We start from the raw sequence: 15,324 nt of genomic DNA on the forward strand, positions 1-15,324 counted from the left end.
GCGACCACTTCTAAAGGGATTTAAAAAAATATTATTCCAATAATAAGTAGAGTCCTGAAGAAGCAAAATAATGCATTAAACAGGAAAAAGCTGAGATTAAAGTAAAGACGAGTAAAGAAGAGTAGCATAACCTTTTTGGAGCAGATCTGTTAATCAGATTAATGTTGTGACCCTTTTGGGGGTCCCGACATCCAGGTTGGGAACCTCGGTTTCAATGTTATCTATAATTTGTCCAAAATTACACATTTCCACAAACCTTTATACGAGTTAACATTTATAATTTAAGGCAAGGCAAGTTTATTTGTATAGCACATTTCAACAACAAGGTAATTCAAAGTGCTTCACATAAAACCATCAAAAGCATCAAAACATAAGGCAAAAGAAAAGGAGATTTAAAAACAATTAAGAACATTCATTAAAACATTAAATAATTTAGTTGATTTAGTTATTTTCTAGGACATTATAGGAAACTATAGAACCTAAGGCAAATAAGGCATTTTCCTTTTCTTTGCTTTTTTCTTTAGAAATATTACATATAAATCCATTGTTTGTACTGAAATAATTTAGGGCACATTTGGTATTTTGCTGAAGTGACACATATTTCAAATTGTTCAGATTAAGTGAACTTTGCGGCTTCGTTTTTTCATGCTGCGCATTTAGATTTAACGTCAACTACAATAGTTATTACATCAGCTGTGATTAATTTAGGCATTATTGCAGAATCACTAAATCCATAGAAAAACACAATGATTGCCAACGTTTGTCATTTTTTTTCCATACACAGCTTTACTGGTTGTTCACATGACTTGTTTCCTGCTATAAAGGCCAGACATGCTGTTGTTGTCCAAGATTAGGGAATGAAATTTGGTTTGTCCAGAGCAGTTGCTGGGTTATATGAGCTGACGGACAGACTCGCTGCCTGGCCTCTTGCTTTCCCTGGATGAATCCTAAAGGAGCTTACGCTCTAATATCCTGATGGGAAAAGGGTTTGCTTTAAGCTCGACGGGTGCGCCCGATCACAGGGAGAGGATGCTCTGAAGGTCTGAGGTGAAATCCGAAAAGGCTTCTTCAAAAGGAGTCCTTTTTTGACGCCAAACTGTTTGGTGGTAATATCATGAAAGCACCTGATTCTTTTTGTGTTTTTTTTCTCTTTTTGGAGAAGGATCATATTTTTTCTACACGATAGCTGGCACGGATGCAGAATAGTGAAGATGTGGATGTGAAGAAAATTTTGGACTTGACGTTTGCCTACCAAAAGTAACTTTCAGACATGATTCCCGCTAAGCTGTTAGTGTACAGGGGGCCCGATGGAGGCACACACTCTCAGACGGTTTCTAACACGAGAAGGCGCAAGAAATCAACCGGGGAGCTCTTCCAGAACGGCTACAGGGTCAGGATGAGCCACGGGCAGGTCAGCGAGAAAGAGGACCAGGACAGCGTCTGCTACAGCCTGGGTTCATGCTTCCATGTAATCGCCTACTGGGGTAAGACCTGCGGAACGAGGGGAATCTCCGCTAAAGCTGAAGGCTGGCGTGTCCAGAGGTCTTTGGACTCCAGCTGGAGCAGGTTCAGGATTTGCTCTGTATTATGTTCCCCATCTGGCAAACGCTCACTTGAAATGAGAAATTGGCTTTTGGCAAGCCACACCACGGTTCACGTCATTTTATAAAAAAACATATATTTTTCTGTCTGGCTGAATGATTGCCCGTAACGTCTTTGATTTGTGTCATTTGGCATTCACACAAATCTATTCCAGCAGAGAAGTTTAAAGCATGCATAAATGGATTTTACTTGAATGCTTACTTTTGGCTGAGGTGGCTTTTAATTGTTTATGCAGCATTGACACTGCGGTGGATTGTCCTTTTTTTTTTTTTTTAACTGAGTCGGAGCTGTGAATCATTTGGCTTTTAAACTCAGGTGGGGAGTTCCTTTTCAGCAGGTAGTTTACTGCAATGTACCTTAAAGATGAGACGCACACAATAAAATGTGTTATCTTGCTTTATCAGTCCTGTTGTTGATGGAGATTGTGATTTCTGTGTGGAGGCGGCAGTAAAATAGTTATGAGGTTTGGATTTAACGTATATGTAGCTTAAATGATGATGATGATGCAGTCGATCAGTAATCATGTAGAGGAGCTCAGGCCGGTGTTGTCACAGCTGATTGTGTTGTTGTTTTGCTGTCCTTGAACTCTCGGCAAAGCAATTTATTTTTTCTTCTTCCTTGAAATTTAGGATTTGGCGTCACGTCTGTTTAATCATTGAGGTTGATGCGACAGTGTCCACCTGTCTCTAATCCAGGTTTTCATAACGTCCACATTTAGAGTTTAACTCCGCAGGAATGAAACGTGTGTCAGGTAGACGCCGGTGATTAAAACAGACTGAGTTGGTGAAGAGAGAGTTTTCTCCACATATTCCACAAAGATTATTTTATGATACAGTGAGGCTCAGTGTCGCTTGATCAGTTGGAGTTCATCAATATGAATCCAATGAAGTTGATAAACATGGATGAAAGGTACAGTGTTCTTGCACAGTCGAAATGCTTCTGATGTTCTAATTGTTCTTCATCTCTGATAACTTCTTTATGGTCTTTTTCTCACAGGCTTGAGGTTTTTGAGGGCCTTGAGGTTGATACAGTTCTCAGAGATTTTACAGTTTTTGAATATACTAAAGACAAGGTAAGTGTGTTAATATCTTATTTGAATCTCTGCCAATGAATCAAACTGTTTGTAATGTTTTAACCAGTCAATGTGTGGGCGGTGCGATCTTTTCTTTGTAGCTGCAATGTCTTTAGCATTTAGCAAATCAGCGTGAGCGCTTGCTTTCATTTGATCTGGTAAACATTGACATTAAGTTCACTCCTCAGCCCTGCAGTCAGTAGCATGAACAGTATGATGGAGTCTTGAGTGAAACAACACTCTGTTTGTCTCCGCGACGCTTGGTGTTAAAGCTTTTTGCACAGATGTCAGGAAGAGCTTATAGCGCAACAAAGTCTTTCAGAATAATCTCCTCTCTCGTTCACTGAGATGAGGGTAAAGACAAAAACGCACACAGTAGCAGAGGATAGAGGGCACGCGAGGACTATTTCTACTTTTTCTCTCATTTAAAGAAAGTCACCCAAATAAATGTTCCATACACAGTGAGCAGAGCACCACGTTTACATTTGTCATATCGTTTCATGCCATGGTATAAAGTATCACTTTTTTTGTGGAAATATATTTGTAAATGTGTCATCTGCCAAATATAAAGGATACAATGTGATTCAATACATGTTAATTGAAAAAATAATAATTTAATTAAATGCAATAGCTGTAAAGATTTTTATGTTATATTATGTTTCTTGGACCACATGTTTTCTATTTTTAAGAATTAAATCTTATATTATACTTAAATCTGTTCATAATATTTAGCAGTTTCTCACTGTGGCTCCTCTCTTATGTTATTACTGGAATATGAACACTATATAATACATTTTAGAGCGTTTATCTTTCAATCTAGCCACTTGTTTTGACATCTTCGACTATTTTCACGATACCAATGTAATAACTAATCATTAACAACTGGTATGTTGCTGTTTGTATGTTGTTTTTTAGCAACTCAATAAAGCTGGTGAACCTGTGTTCGATCTTCATAAGCACATGGCTAACTGCGGCAGGATTCATTCATTTGGTGAGTTAGTGGGAGCCAGTCTGTGAAAGTCTGCTGGTAGTGCAAATAGGTGCACATTATTACATGCTTTGTTTTTATTGCATCGTCAACATTCTTTCCTTCTACGTGTTTACCCGGTTGATGAACAAATCTCAACCTCTGTTCCAGGTGGAAAACTCAGGGGATCCTTGGGAAAACTTCCAAAATTCCCAGGCACTTTCCTACTGGGAATGTGTCTACTTACTCATGGTTACAATGTCCACTGTTGGCTATGGAGACGTTTATGCAAAAACCACCCTGGGCCGCCTGTTCATGGTCTTCTTCATCCTTGGCGGTTTGGTAAAAATCTCTCGTTATTTACTGCTTAATTATCCTCCATGCAACCAATCGTCACAGCCCGCCAGGTGTTAACAAGCGTCGGCACGCTCTGAACTCAGGACGCCCTTCGCCTGTTGTTTACACTCAGCTGTTTTTGTGGCTCACCACAGTATGTTGCATGTCATGCATTGTATGAGTTGTCTATTGCAGCATTTATTCAGGTTTAATGCTAAAAGTGTTCTGTTATTTATGAATTCCTATATGACGTAGAACATTGGATATTGTTGTGCATCTGTTATTAACTGTAAAAGTCCTGCGGTTTCAGGTGTCTCCACCCTCCCCTCCCGCTTTCCAACAAACACAATGACACAGGCAGGATTTGTTATAGCCTAGCTTGATGGATGAAGTGACGTTATGTCAGTTTCTGCACAAATATTTAAAGACGTATAAAATGCATGGAGCTGAGATTTTACAGAGAAATTACAAGATGAAGAAATTCTTCAATCTTAAAGAAAACATCCTTTGTGGGATTTGCTACAGACCCGAGTGAAGTTACCTGATAAAGATTATGTAGAGGAAACCATTATCGACATAACGTATTATTCAGGAGTGGATTAAACAGCATGGTGACACACTGTAATATAGGTGGAGTTGAGTCTTAAAGGGATTTAAGTGACATTTTATATATGAAAGACTAAATTAAGTTTCAGTCAATACATTTCAAACTCAAAGTAATCTCATATTATCTTTCGGACAAGAACAGTTTGAACTCTTTGATTCTGACAGTCGGTTCAAAGTGATGATGTGAAGCCAGACATTGTTCAAACCCACAGAGTTATATTTAATACTCTAGTGGAGATCCAAGTTTCAAGAGATACCAGATGTGTCAGGCAGAATTTGAGAGAATTATGTTAAACATTATGCAAAATACATCAATATTCCCATCTGATGGAACAATGCAGTCATACAATATTTGGAGGTTTTTTCCAAACTTAAAGAAGCTCAAAGAGGAAATTAAAGGACGTTTTTGTCCGTGTCTCATATTTTATTTTCACGATCGGTATTGCAAATTAACTGAAAGAGGATATTCTTTACTCATAAACACAGGCAACAGAAAACCGAAAAACAGATATGTATCTATACTGTCACTCTTGACATTGCATTTAAATGTGTATATTATCTATAAAAACATGTTCATGTGAACTGTAATGAAAAATATGTATTCAAAGTTATTATTTTGCTCTCGTAAAATCTGTGAAATTGTACTTGTGCCTGTTTTTGCACTCATTTTTTAGTTTGTAAAATAATAATAACAGACACGTGTGAATTCTTCAGGCCGTAGTGCAGCAGTGTAGCGCCTCAGAGTTACGGTAATGTCTGCCATCCATTTGGCAGCGCTATCCAAATCAACCTGACGTGTGTTTGTTGGACGAAACATGGCACATAAGGCTTTTTCTTAATGATTTCTATTTTTCTATCACAGATTGACAAACCGCTCATCAGCTGTCATTTTTCTCCTTTACTCTTCCAATATCCGTAAATATTGGCCTTGTATTTTCATTTTCATAGTTTTGTTAATATTTGGAATGTACCTGTGATATAACTTCAGGCTACGTTCTTTTTAAAATTTTCTTTCTTATTTTAATGTCAACAAATATACACTAATACTTTATACACACACAGTAGAGTTCCTCTTTTCGTCGAGTTTCTTTCAAAATAAAAGTAGAGGACCTGCTCTTCTTTGCCTATCTTTTTTTTAGTCTCTTCTTGTGTCTCTTATCTTCTCCTTAGGCCATGTTTGCGAGCTACGTCCCTGAAATCATTGAGTTAATAGGAAACCGCAAGAAATATGGTGGTTCCTATAGTGCGGTTAATGGGAGAAAGTAAGTATCGTCCGCCGCAGTCGAACCTTCTCTGCATGCCCTTTTCTTTTTCTTTTTCATGCATGTAGGCCATGTTTGCTCGCTACGTGCCAGAAATTGCTGCTCTCATCCTTAATCGGAAGAAATATGGAGGGAGTTATAACTCGACCAGAGGCAGAAAGTAAGTCAATCAAATGAAAAAACAATATTATATATATAATATATTAATGGTAAGAATAATTTCAATTAATGCGAAAAATATATATATTTTAATGACAGAGCCAAATTAAATTAAAAAGTTGACAAACCCACGCTTACCGGAGTTCAGTATTTGTTTATCATTTATTTAAATGATCAAACTCATACATCCAATCCTGTATGCCATTGCTTGCTTGCTTCATGCTAACTTTTTGGAATTTTGTTTTCTTGTTCATGAAAAACTTGTGTTGCTGTGCTTGTCTATTCGTCACGCTTTGCTTCTGAATATTCCTGGCCTTTATCTGCAGTCTGACCTACACCTTCAGGACTAAAGATAATCTATATTGAGTTTACGGGAATAGTTAGAGCGTTAGATGATGAGAACGATACCACTCTCATGTCCTTTATGATAAATATTATCATAAAGGGGGCGATTAGCTTAGCTTGCATGTTAGCATGCAGCTCCCAATAATACGTGTCGTGTTTACATACATTTGTGTGCCTGGATTTAAAGAAAAGCATTCATTAGTTATCGTTAGAGGCAGTGGTTTGTGTTTTTCTGTCTTTGGATAGCACCAGGCTAGCTGTTTCAGCGAATCAACTCCATATTTAAAGCAAAGACATGAGAGTGGCATCAATCTTCTCGTCTGACTCTTGGCATACAAAAATAAATGCACTTCTGAAAATGTCAAACTATTCCTTTAACATATACACTTTTGTGTCCCAAGCTTTGCAGCTGTTTCTAAAGATAGTGAGATTCTGCTGCATGCCTCCAGACTAAATATGGCTTTTGATAGCATGCTTTACTCGTGCTCGTTCACTTAGTTTTAAAGAAGCCAGACTTGGTTTGGGAAACTCTCTTACCAAATCTTTACTTCTTTTGTTTTGAAGAAAACTCACAATTAGAGCTTTGTAAGTTCACTTTTGTGTATCTTGTACACTTTTTGTATTCATTATTTTGTCTAATTTGTTAATTATTGGTAAATTGAACATTTATAATCAAACTTGAGACGTACTAGGAGCTGAAGCAAACAATCAGCATGTTTGTGTTTTTGTATTTTGTTGTAATTACTCACACAAACATCTTTACAGTTTTAACAACTTACCGGTCGCTATATTTCACCAACAGAAAGTTAGAAAGATCAGGTCATGTAGTTTTTATACCCGTTTTTATTTTGACCTCTGACATTTAAATATGAATGCATTATTATTTTTCTATTTCCTTCTGTTTTCTTCTACTTGTTGTCATTAGCAACATCATTACTGTCAGATATAACATCCTCTTGACAACAATGATTTGAATACATTTGTTGAACATTAAAACCTCAAAGAGTCACTGCAGTACAGTGAGTGAACATCTGCAATTATTTTCGAAATAATTCATGAATAAAAATATAATACAGACATATAGGAATAAATCCAAACTTCCTTACATAAAGGATCTGTGGTGTGTGGGAATCAAGATAAACTGTGTGCTGATTTCATAATCTCCATCGAAGTAAACTCTGATCCTCTATAATCTGATTCTGAAATCCACAGTGCTCTCTGACCTGCATATTCACTTCTCACTCGTCACGACAGGGACATCAAACAGCGCTCCTGTAACACAGTTTCTTTTCACACTTCCTTTTCCAGGCACATCGTGGTCTGTGGTCATATAACCCTTGAGAGTGTGTCCAACTTTCTAAAGGACTTCCTACACAAGGACAGGGATGATGTCAATGTAGAAATTGTTTTTCTTCATAAGTAAGTACGAAATATCAAGTACAAAACTACAGAGCCCCGCAAGGGACATGGAGGTGGGGAAAAATAAAATGGTTATGAAAAATTTAAAAACCCCTTTTTCACATTGCTACAACCGCTGACTGAAGGTTCATCTCTGGGGCTGATTTTTTTTTATTGACCTTAATGAAAAACTTTTGCAATATCTAGCAAAATTAGATATTTTCTTTTCTCAACCTTTTGACATTTTTATTTTTCCCTCCATGTCCTGTTCTGAGTCTCTGCACAAAACAGCAAATATCTTACTCAAGAAAGAAACCAATCATCTCTTCAGGAGATTAGAAATGATGTTCCTCCTCACATGTAAGAGTTTCTCTTTTATTCTCTCAGTATTTCCCCTAATCTTGAGCTGGAAGCCTTGTTCAAGCGCCACTTCACTCAGGTGGAATTTTACCAAGGATCTGTTCTGAACCCACACGACCTGGCCAGAGTTAAGGTAACTGACAGATGATGCTTCATCCTCTGTGGCTGAGAGGGAAACTGTGATGTCCATGAAGTCTGTTCTTAAGGTTACTGACAAGTTGGATAACATTATCTGTTTGTTTCCAGATCGAATCAGCTGATGCTTGTTTGATCTTAGCCAACAAATACTGTGCTGACCCTGATGCTGAGGATGCTTCCAACATCATGAGGTAAACCAAAGCAGCTTCTCCAAGATTTACACTTTTTCTTTACCCTGTGACCAATCCATGTAGTTTTGGTGTGGAATAAGTAAAAATCTGTAAAAGTTCAAATTAGGATGAGAAAAATTTGTTTCAGGGATTGTCAAGTTACCACTTGAATACAAAGGAAATGATCACGAAGAAGAACAACTTTAGTTCCTGGAAAGGAAAGATGCACGTTATTTAGATACAACACAATAAGATAATAATAGAATAATAGAGAATTGCATTAAGGGTTGATATATTCTGCTCGTAGAAGTCAGAAATTCATAAAGATATCATATAGGTGCTTTATAAAGTTCATGTAGACTCCTTAGTTATTTGGAAATGCAGATACAATAGACTGGGATATATGAACTGTTACCAAATGGTCATACTTCTGAAAGTGAATGCCAGATGTGTTGCCACTTCTTCCTGTAGGTTAATTGTGAGTGTAAGTGAGCGTGTCAGTGCTGGCTCTCACTGCAAGCACACAGACTCTCTGCATGAACACACTTCTGGTGCTCACTTTCCCTTTTGGAAACTTATCAAGAACTCGGAGAGAAAACATGAATCTGTTACAAAAAGCACAATTTTCTTCCATAAGAAGAGATGACAAACTTTTTTTTGTCTTTAGCTTCACATCTCTGGGCATAAATAACTTCCGTCTATAAATTGTGTTGATATTTAGCTGAAAGGAATTTAAAAAAAAGTTTTATGAATGATACAAACCTAGACATTTACACGTTAACGTTTTATGCAAGTGGTCTGATTTAGTTTTGTTCATTCTGTCATGCTTCAGAGTCATTTCTATCAAGAACTACCATCCGAAGATCAGAATTATCACTCAAATGCTGCAGTACCACAATAAGGTTGGTGTAATCTTTCACTTTTACTTGAGTCATTAATTACTGAAGATTGTTTTTGTCACATTGTAGCATTTTGATACACATATTTATGTTTGGGTCACTACTTTGGTCTGCACTGATGTCATTTGGAAATATTTGTATTGTTTAATCCTTTGTCTGTCTCAGTTTTAAACAACTTGGAGACATGTTTGAAACAAATGTTTGACTACAGTTTGTGGTTCTGTAAAGCTACCATGTTAATTAGTTATTTCTGCCTTCAGGCCCACCTTTTAAACATCCCGAGCTGGAACTGGAAAGAGGGAGATGACGCTATTTGCCTTGCGGAGCTAAAGCTGGGCTTCATCGCTCAGAGCTGCCTGGCTCAGGGCCTCTCCACCATGCTGGCCAACCTTTTCTCCATGAGGTCCTTCATCAAGGTAGCCACAGCTAAGATTCACCCATCTGTACTCACTGGATTAAATTCAGAAGTAATGTTGGCAAGAAACATAGTCTGAATAGATCATAATGATTATCCCAGATGTGGCCCATGTGCAGCATCTGGTGAATGGGGATGAACTTGCAAAAACAATAAAGAATAATCTTGGTTAATGAACTTAGCTACTTTTGTAATGGAACAAGCTCTCCTGTATTGTGTGACACGTCTTTGCTGTAGATTGAGGAGGACACGTGGCAGAAGTATTACCTAGAAGGAGTAGCCAATGAGATGTACACCGAGTACCTATCCAGTGCCTTTGTGGGCATGTCCTTCCCTGTAATTTGCGAGTAAGTACACTGAAACAAAGGCTTTTTTTCAAACTATGTTATGCTTTGTGGCATCTTTTGTTTACTTCTTTGCTACTTTTTAATTAAAAAATGGGTGCTCAGCCTCATATAAAAATCAGACCTCGAGTTGAAAAAGGTGACACAAAGGTGGCTCAGAGGATTTTCAGAAAACTATAAATATAAGCATGCATGACATCTTATTATATTGTTGTTCTCTTCTGCAGACTCTGCTACGTGAAGCTAAAGCTGCTACTGATAGCTATAGAGTATAAGTCTGATCAAAGGGAATGCAGGTAAGTGGATGTGCTCTCAGTGGATTATTACAATTCATAGATGCAAAAACTTAAACACGCAGTTGTGTTTGCTGTCAGTATTTGCTTTCAGTGATCAAGCTGCTCTGAAGCAGCTTTTTCTGTTTGACTGCAAACACAAGCTGCTTTACAAAATGTCCTTAAGTGGTGTCTAAATTGGTTTGTTAGCAGGCACCAGAGGAGTTTCTGAAGTTATTTTCGTTAAAACACAGCTGAAGCTTTGTTTTAGTGGTTCCTCTAATGCACTGCTCAGTTCCCATTTAAAGTGTCACTGCTATCTGCTTTCATCAGTTTAATGTAATAAACAGGCCATCGTGCCAAAAGAGTTACGAAAAACAAATCCTGCCAGTGATTAGTGCAAAAACCTTTCACATTTTGTGATATAACTTTCCACTGTGACATCTTTGGTCTGTAAATCCTCTCAGCACCCTGATCAACCCTGGAAACCACGTGAAAATGCAGGAGGGGACATTGGGCTTCTTCATTGCAAGTGATGCCAAGGAAGTGAAGAGGTACGTCCATGAATGGGACATGAGGTTGTTTGATGTTCCCTCGTGCATCAAGTCATACAGTAACGTTGAACATATACATTATTTCAATTGATTTATGACATGTAAAAAGGGCAAATATCACTTTCCCAATCGCTATAAGCTAGTAGATCATTCTGAGCTGAGGAGGCTTTTGGTTAGGTTAGTGGGTAAGGCCACATGTTGCTAGTGCTTACAATATGTTAGGTAGCATGTCATATGTCATGTTTTACTTTTGACACATTTTGCCTCATGTAATGACAAATGCCTGACACGCTTGCCTGACCTGTTTTTATGCAAATCAGGGATTAAATGTGTTCAATCGACCTGATTCTTCCTGATGAAATGCATCTCTGTGCCTCCAATTTAACAGTTTATTTTCTAAGCATCAAATACCACTAAAGGTTTCTCCTCCAGAGTGATTACATGCAATCTGAAGCTCCTTGTTCCAGACATAGTGACGATGAAATGTCTGTAAACACTGAATTTCAGCATGTTGGACATTGACTTCGGTGGGATTGTTGTTTTTCTTCCATAGAGCGCTGTTTTACTGTAAAGCCTGCCACGACGACATTACTGATCCCAAAAGGATTAAGAAATGTGGCTGCAAGAAATGTAAGTGACTACATATATATAAACATTGTATAAGTTTATTTGTCTTCAGTAAAATGTCTTCACAGTTGAGTTGGCATCAATCGAGCAGTGTGCTGGTGGATTTACATGACCTACATAGCCATGTGTCCAAACAAATTAGTTCCTGCATTAATTATTCACTTTCTCGTAACTTGTGCATGAAGAAAGGTCATCGGGTTTCTTTCCGCAGCCAAAACAAACGGGTGCACTCCACATTTCCCTTGTAAACCTACACGTTTGGGGCTCTGTATAACATAAATACCGGCCCTCATGAATGAGTCAGTTCACCCAAGTCACAAAACGCAGCTTTCCACCGGTATTTATTCATGCAGAGAGTTTTGTTTTGTGTGATGAGGTTATTCTTATCGGCTGCTTTTTTCTTTTGTGATTTGGTTGAACTGATTCTTTAAGTATTCTTCATTTTCATTCCTTATTTTTGGGGTGCAGAGAGAATTATTTCTAACATATTCTCTTTTCCATGGAATTCCCACGTATTGTAAAATACACAGCAAAGTGAGAAATCTAACTAGTGAACTCCTCTCAAACCACCTATGAATACATCTAAATGTGCATTGTGTCTGTTTCCCTGTGTTGCTCTCTTCTCTTTTGTATAATAGCCGTCTGCGCTGTTCCAGTTCATTGATAACTTTGTGATGTTAACAGGCATTCAGAGAGACTGTTAACACCACAGGTACCTGGATGGATTCTTTGTTTCTAGACTTTAAAAACACATCATGTGCCACTTTGTTGCTCCGTCTCTTGGATTTAACCCAGTTTGTCTAGTCTTAACCACTACAGCTAACCCCTAATCTTAACATGTGTGATGTATTCTCTTCCTGCTGCTCGGGAACTTGACACACTTTCCTTAAAAATGCACTTTATAGTGATATATTGTGAGTAATGTGGATTTGTTTCTCCTCCGAAAAACACAGCCTGCTACCCCCCCGATTGAAGCAACTTGTTTGAATGTACTATAAATGTTGCATGTACAATGGTTTATGCTGCCTGGATCCGCCCGTTGTTATGTGCACGTCGCTTTCAAATAGAGAAAAAACAAAAAATAAAGCAAATTTTTTTTAAAGACCCAGAGAGACGAGGATAAACAGTTCAGCATGCAGCACCCAAGACTACAGGATGTTATTCTGACAATGATAAAAAAAAATAAACGCATACGAAAAACCAAGTTATTGCAGCATCCCCAAAGCATTATTAACAGCATCAACAATTCAGTCATGCCTGTTTGAGGTAGTAGTAATACTCCATATCACCACCAGATGTCCCCACAGTCCTTTTACAAACACAACATCCCAGCAGTAAGAGCAAGAAAGCCACCAGGATGAGAGATGAGCAACATCTCTCATTTGAACTGTTTTGATAAAAGGAATAAATCGTTTGACACGCAGCCCAAAAACAGTGTTGATTACTGAGGGGAGTGCACAGTTTCTCCCAGCACATCTGATATCGGGGATGTTTTGGGACAAACGGCAAAGTTCCCGGGGGGGGGGGGGGGGGGGGGTGGTATGTGTTAGTTTGACAATGTAAAATGAATTTATGGTCTTGTACAGTTTCTTGTACAAGTGTTGGAGCATTGTCACATTTACTTTGACCTTTTGTCGGAGAGATTTCTGTCCGTTTCAATTCTCAGCTAGAATTAGAAACCAGTATGATTATTTAAGAGTTGTAAACTCACAACACATGCTCCAGTCATGTCCCTTAGCGTAGGGGTCATGTTGAGGGGTCATGTTGAGGTAATGGGTGAAGTCAAGAGGGAACCTTTTGTCTCTTCTGCTGCTGAAACAAAAAAAGAATGACTTGCCCTTCTCTCCCCCTCAACTCATGTCACACTTATACCCAAAAACCACATGACTTAAGGACATCGTCATATGTCCCAGAAATGACCCAAACCGAATAAACCAAGAGTGGAACAAATTCCAAATTTCAAATGTGACATTTGCGAGCTGTCGAGACAAAGTTGATCTTGTGCATCCCAGCAGCAGCCATCCTCTGTCTGTGCCCTGTCTTGTCTTCTGTCCACTCTTCCTCCAGAACGACCCTCTACATTAACCTGCTCTTCCTCTCCTCTCGTCTGAACCCGTGACTGTAGCCAAGAAGCTCGCCTACAAGAAAATAAAACTGGCATGTTGTTTTGATTGCGGCCGCTCAGAGCGGGACTGCTCTTGCATGCCAGTTAATGTGCGTTGTAACATGGACTCCCCTCGACGCGACATCCCTCTCTCTGCTGTCTCTGTTAATGATTGCTCTGCCACTTTACGTGCCTGTAAGTTGTCGCCATGACATGTGATCTTCTGTGTTTGCAACATGCACTGTGTTAACCGTCTTTTAGCTTGTGTGCCGTCTACAGTAGCTCGAGCAGCTGTGTCGTCACGGTCATGGATATAGATGTGGCTTTAGTGTTTTATCTTTATGATTTTCAGTCCGCTCGTGTTCTTCTCCATGTGTTGCTATACTTTTGGAGGTGCCTTGTAGCTGTTGTGAAGCATGCCAGTGTACTGTTTTGCTCGTGTTTTGTCAAAATTCTAAATTGACCCGTAGTTTATATTAAACTAAACGGAGCTTGAACGTTAATTGTCCCCCGCAAAATAACATGCTTCCTCCACCAGTGACCTCGCCAACATATTTACAAGACATTAAAGCCAAAGCCTGGAAAAATGTACAGCTGTGCAGCCCCGCCACACATCCCTTGACGCACACTCAAACTGGGAAACCCCTGGTGGAGAATTTGCATGCATTTTGTAAAATGATGTGTGTTTGTAGGAAAGCACAAGTGCTATAATGATGTCACTGGAGAGGGTAATTTCATCTTTTTAAGAATAACCCAAATATTTCACTACTGTGCCCTCCAGAAATGGGTGAGTAGAATAGAGTTTGAGGGGATTCCCTGAGGGTAGCAGTACATATTGAGGTTAATGGATTAAGATCAAAAACTTGAACAACCACTGAGGGTAAAATCTCTCAAACATATTCAGTACACCAACCAGTGCCTTGCTGATCGCCAACGGAGAAGCTCTGGGTTGTATTTTCTAACTTTGAGAGAGTTTTTAGTCCGATCCCAATTTAATCACGCGATATTGAAAGAATTGTACAAAAGACTAGAGTAGAATTGAATATAACTGGATGGTACTTGATTGAAAGAGGAATAAAAGACAGCAGAATAGTGCTGGATTGTATTGTATTTCGGTGAATCAACCTAAACTGGATTGAGCTGCATCTAAATTCTTAACTCGTGTGTGATTCCCCTTTAAAGCCAGAAGGCATGTTAAATTACACTGATGTATCGCAGAAGGCATGAAGAATGTGTCTGTTTGCAGAGTGTTGATACAATTTTGCTGGAAAACATCGCAGACTGTCATACAGTCTTAGTGAATGTCTCGTGATCAAAGACCATTCTGTGTGTAGTTGAACGTCTCTGGGCGTTTCCACCCCTCAACATGTCTTCCAGGGTTGTGTGCTGTGAGCATCGCCTGGCTAGCTGAGCGCGAGCCGAGCTCCCGAGCTCCCGAGTCGCTGTCGACATTGTGCGCGGGACGCGCGGAGCGAGGCCATATGCGGCCTGACGTGGAAATTATGTTTGCATTTTCATTTTTGGAGTGCTACCGGTTGTCATGAAACTCAGCCTGACAGTTCCTAACCACCAGGCAGCTGAGTGCCCCCCCCTCTCCTCCTCTCTTGTTGTGGGACAGATGCTAGCCTGTTAGTCCTGTGACTCTGCTCGCGCCCTCCCGATTGCAGGCGACAGATGCCAGGACCAGCAAGGTC

General features: G+C 39.1%; 1 protein-coding gene across 3 annotated transcripts in view; it reads left to right on the forward strand.

Annotated features, from left to right (window-relative positions):
• The window catches only part of LOC306795047 (calcium-activated potassium channel subunit alpha-1a), a 75,518-nt gene that overhangs the window by 41,176 nt on the left and 19,018 nt on the right, over positions 1 to 15,324 (forward strand). For 2 of the 3 annotated variants that reach the window (XM_079293379.1, XM_079293380.1), the window contains exons 6-18: positions 2,599 to 2,674; positions 3,590 to 3,665; positions 3,813 to 3,983; positions 5,754 to 5,845; positions 7,658 to 7,768; positions 8,135 to 8,240; positions 8,354 to 8,436; positions 9,248 to 9,317; positions 9,575 to 9,730; positions 9,967 to 10,076; positions 10,301 to 10,369; positions 10,813 to 10,899; positions 11,453 to 11,529. In XM_079293379.1, the coding sequence (XP_079149505.1) occupies positions 2,599 to 2,674; positions 3,590 to 3,665; positions 3,813 to 3,983; positions 5,754 to 5,845; positions 7,658 to 7,768; positions 8,135 to 8,240; positions 8,354 to 8,436; positions 9,248 to 9,317; positions 9,575 to 9,730; positions 9,967 to 10,076; positions 10,301 to 10,369; positions 10,813 to 10,899; positions 11,453 to 11,529 (1,284 nt within the window). Of the gene's footprint in view, positions 1 to 2,598; positions 2,675 to 3,589; positions 3,666 to 3,812; positions 3,984 to 5,753; positions 5,846 to 7,657; positions 7,769 to 8,134; positions 8,241 to 8,353; positions 8,437 to 9,247; positions 9,318 to 9,574; positions 9,731 to 9,966; positions 10,077 to 10,300; positions 10,370 to 10,812; positions 10,900 to 11,452; positions 11,530 to 13,651; positions 13,826 to 15,324 lie in introns of all 3 variants that reach the window. The other variant, XM_079293378.1, reaches the window with a different exon arrangement.

This window comes from Melanostigma gelatinosum (assembly GCF_949748355.1).
Source record: "Melanostigma gelatinosum genome assembly, chromosome: 21".
Classification (NCBI taxonomy): Eukaryota; Metazoa; Chordata; class Actinopteri; order Perciformes; family Zoarcidae; genus Melanostigma; species Melanostigma gelatinosum.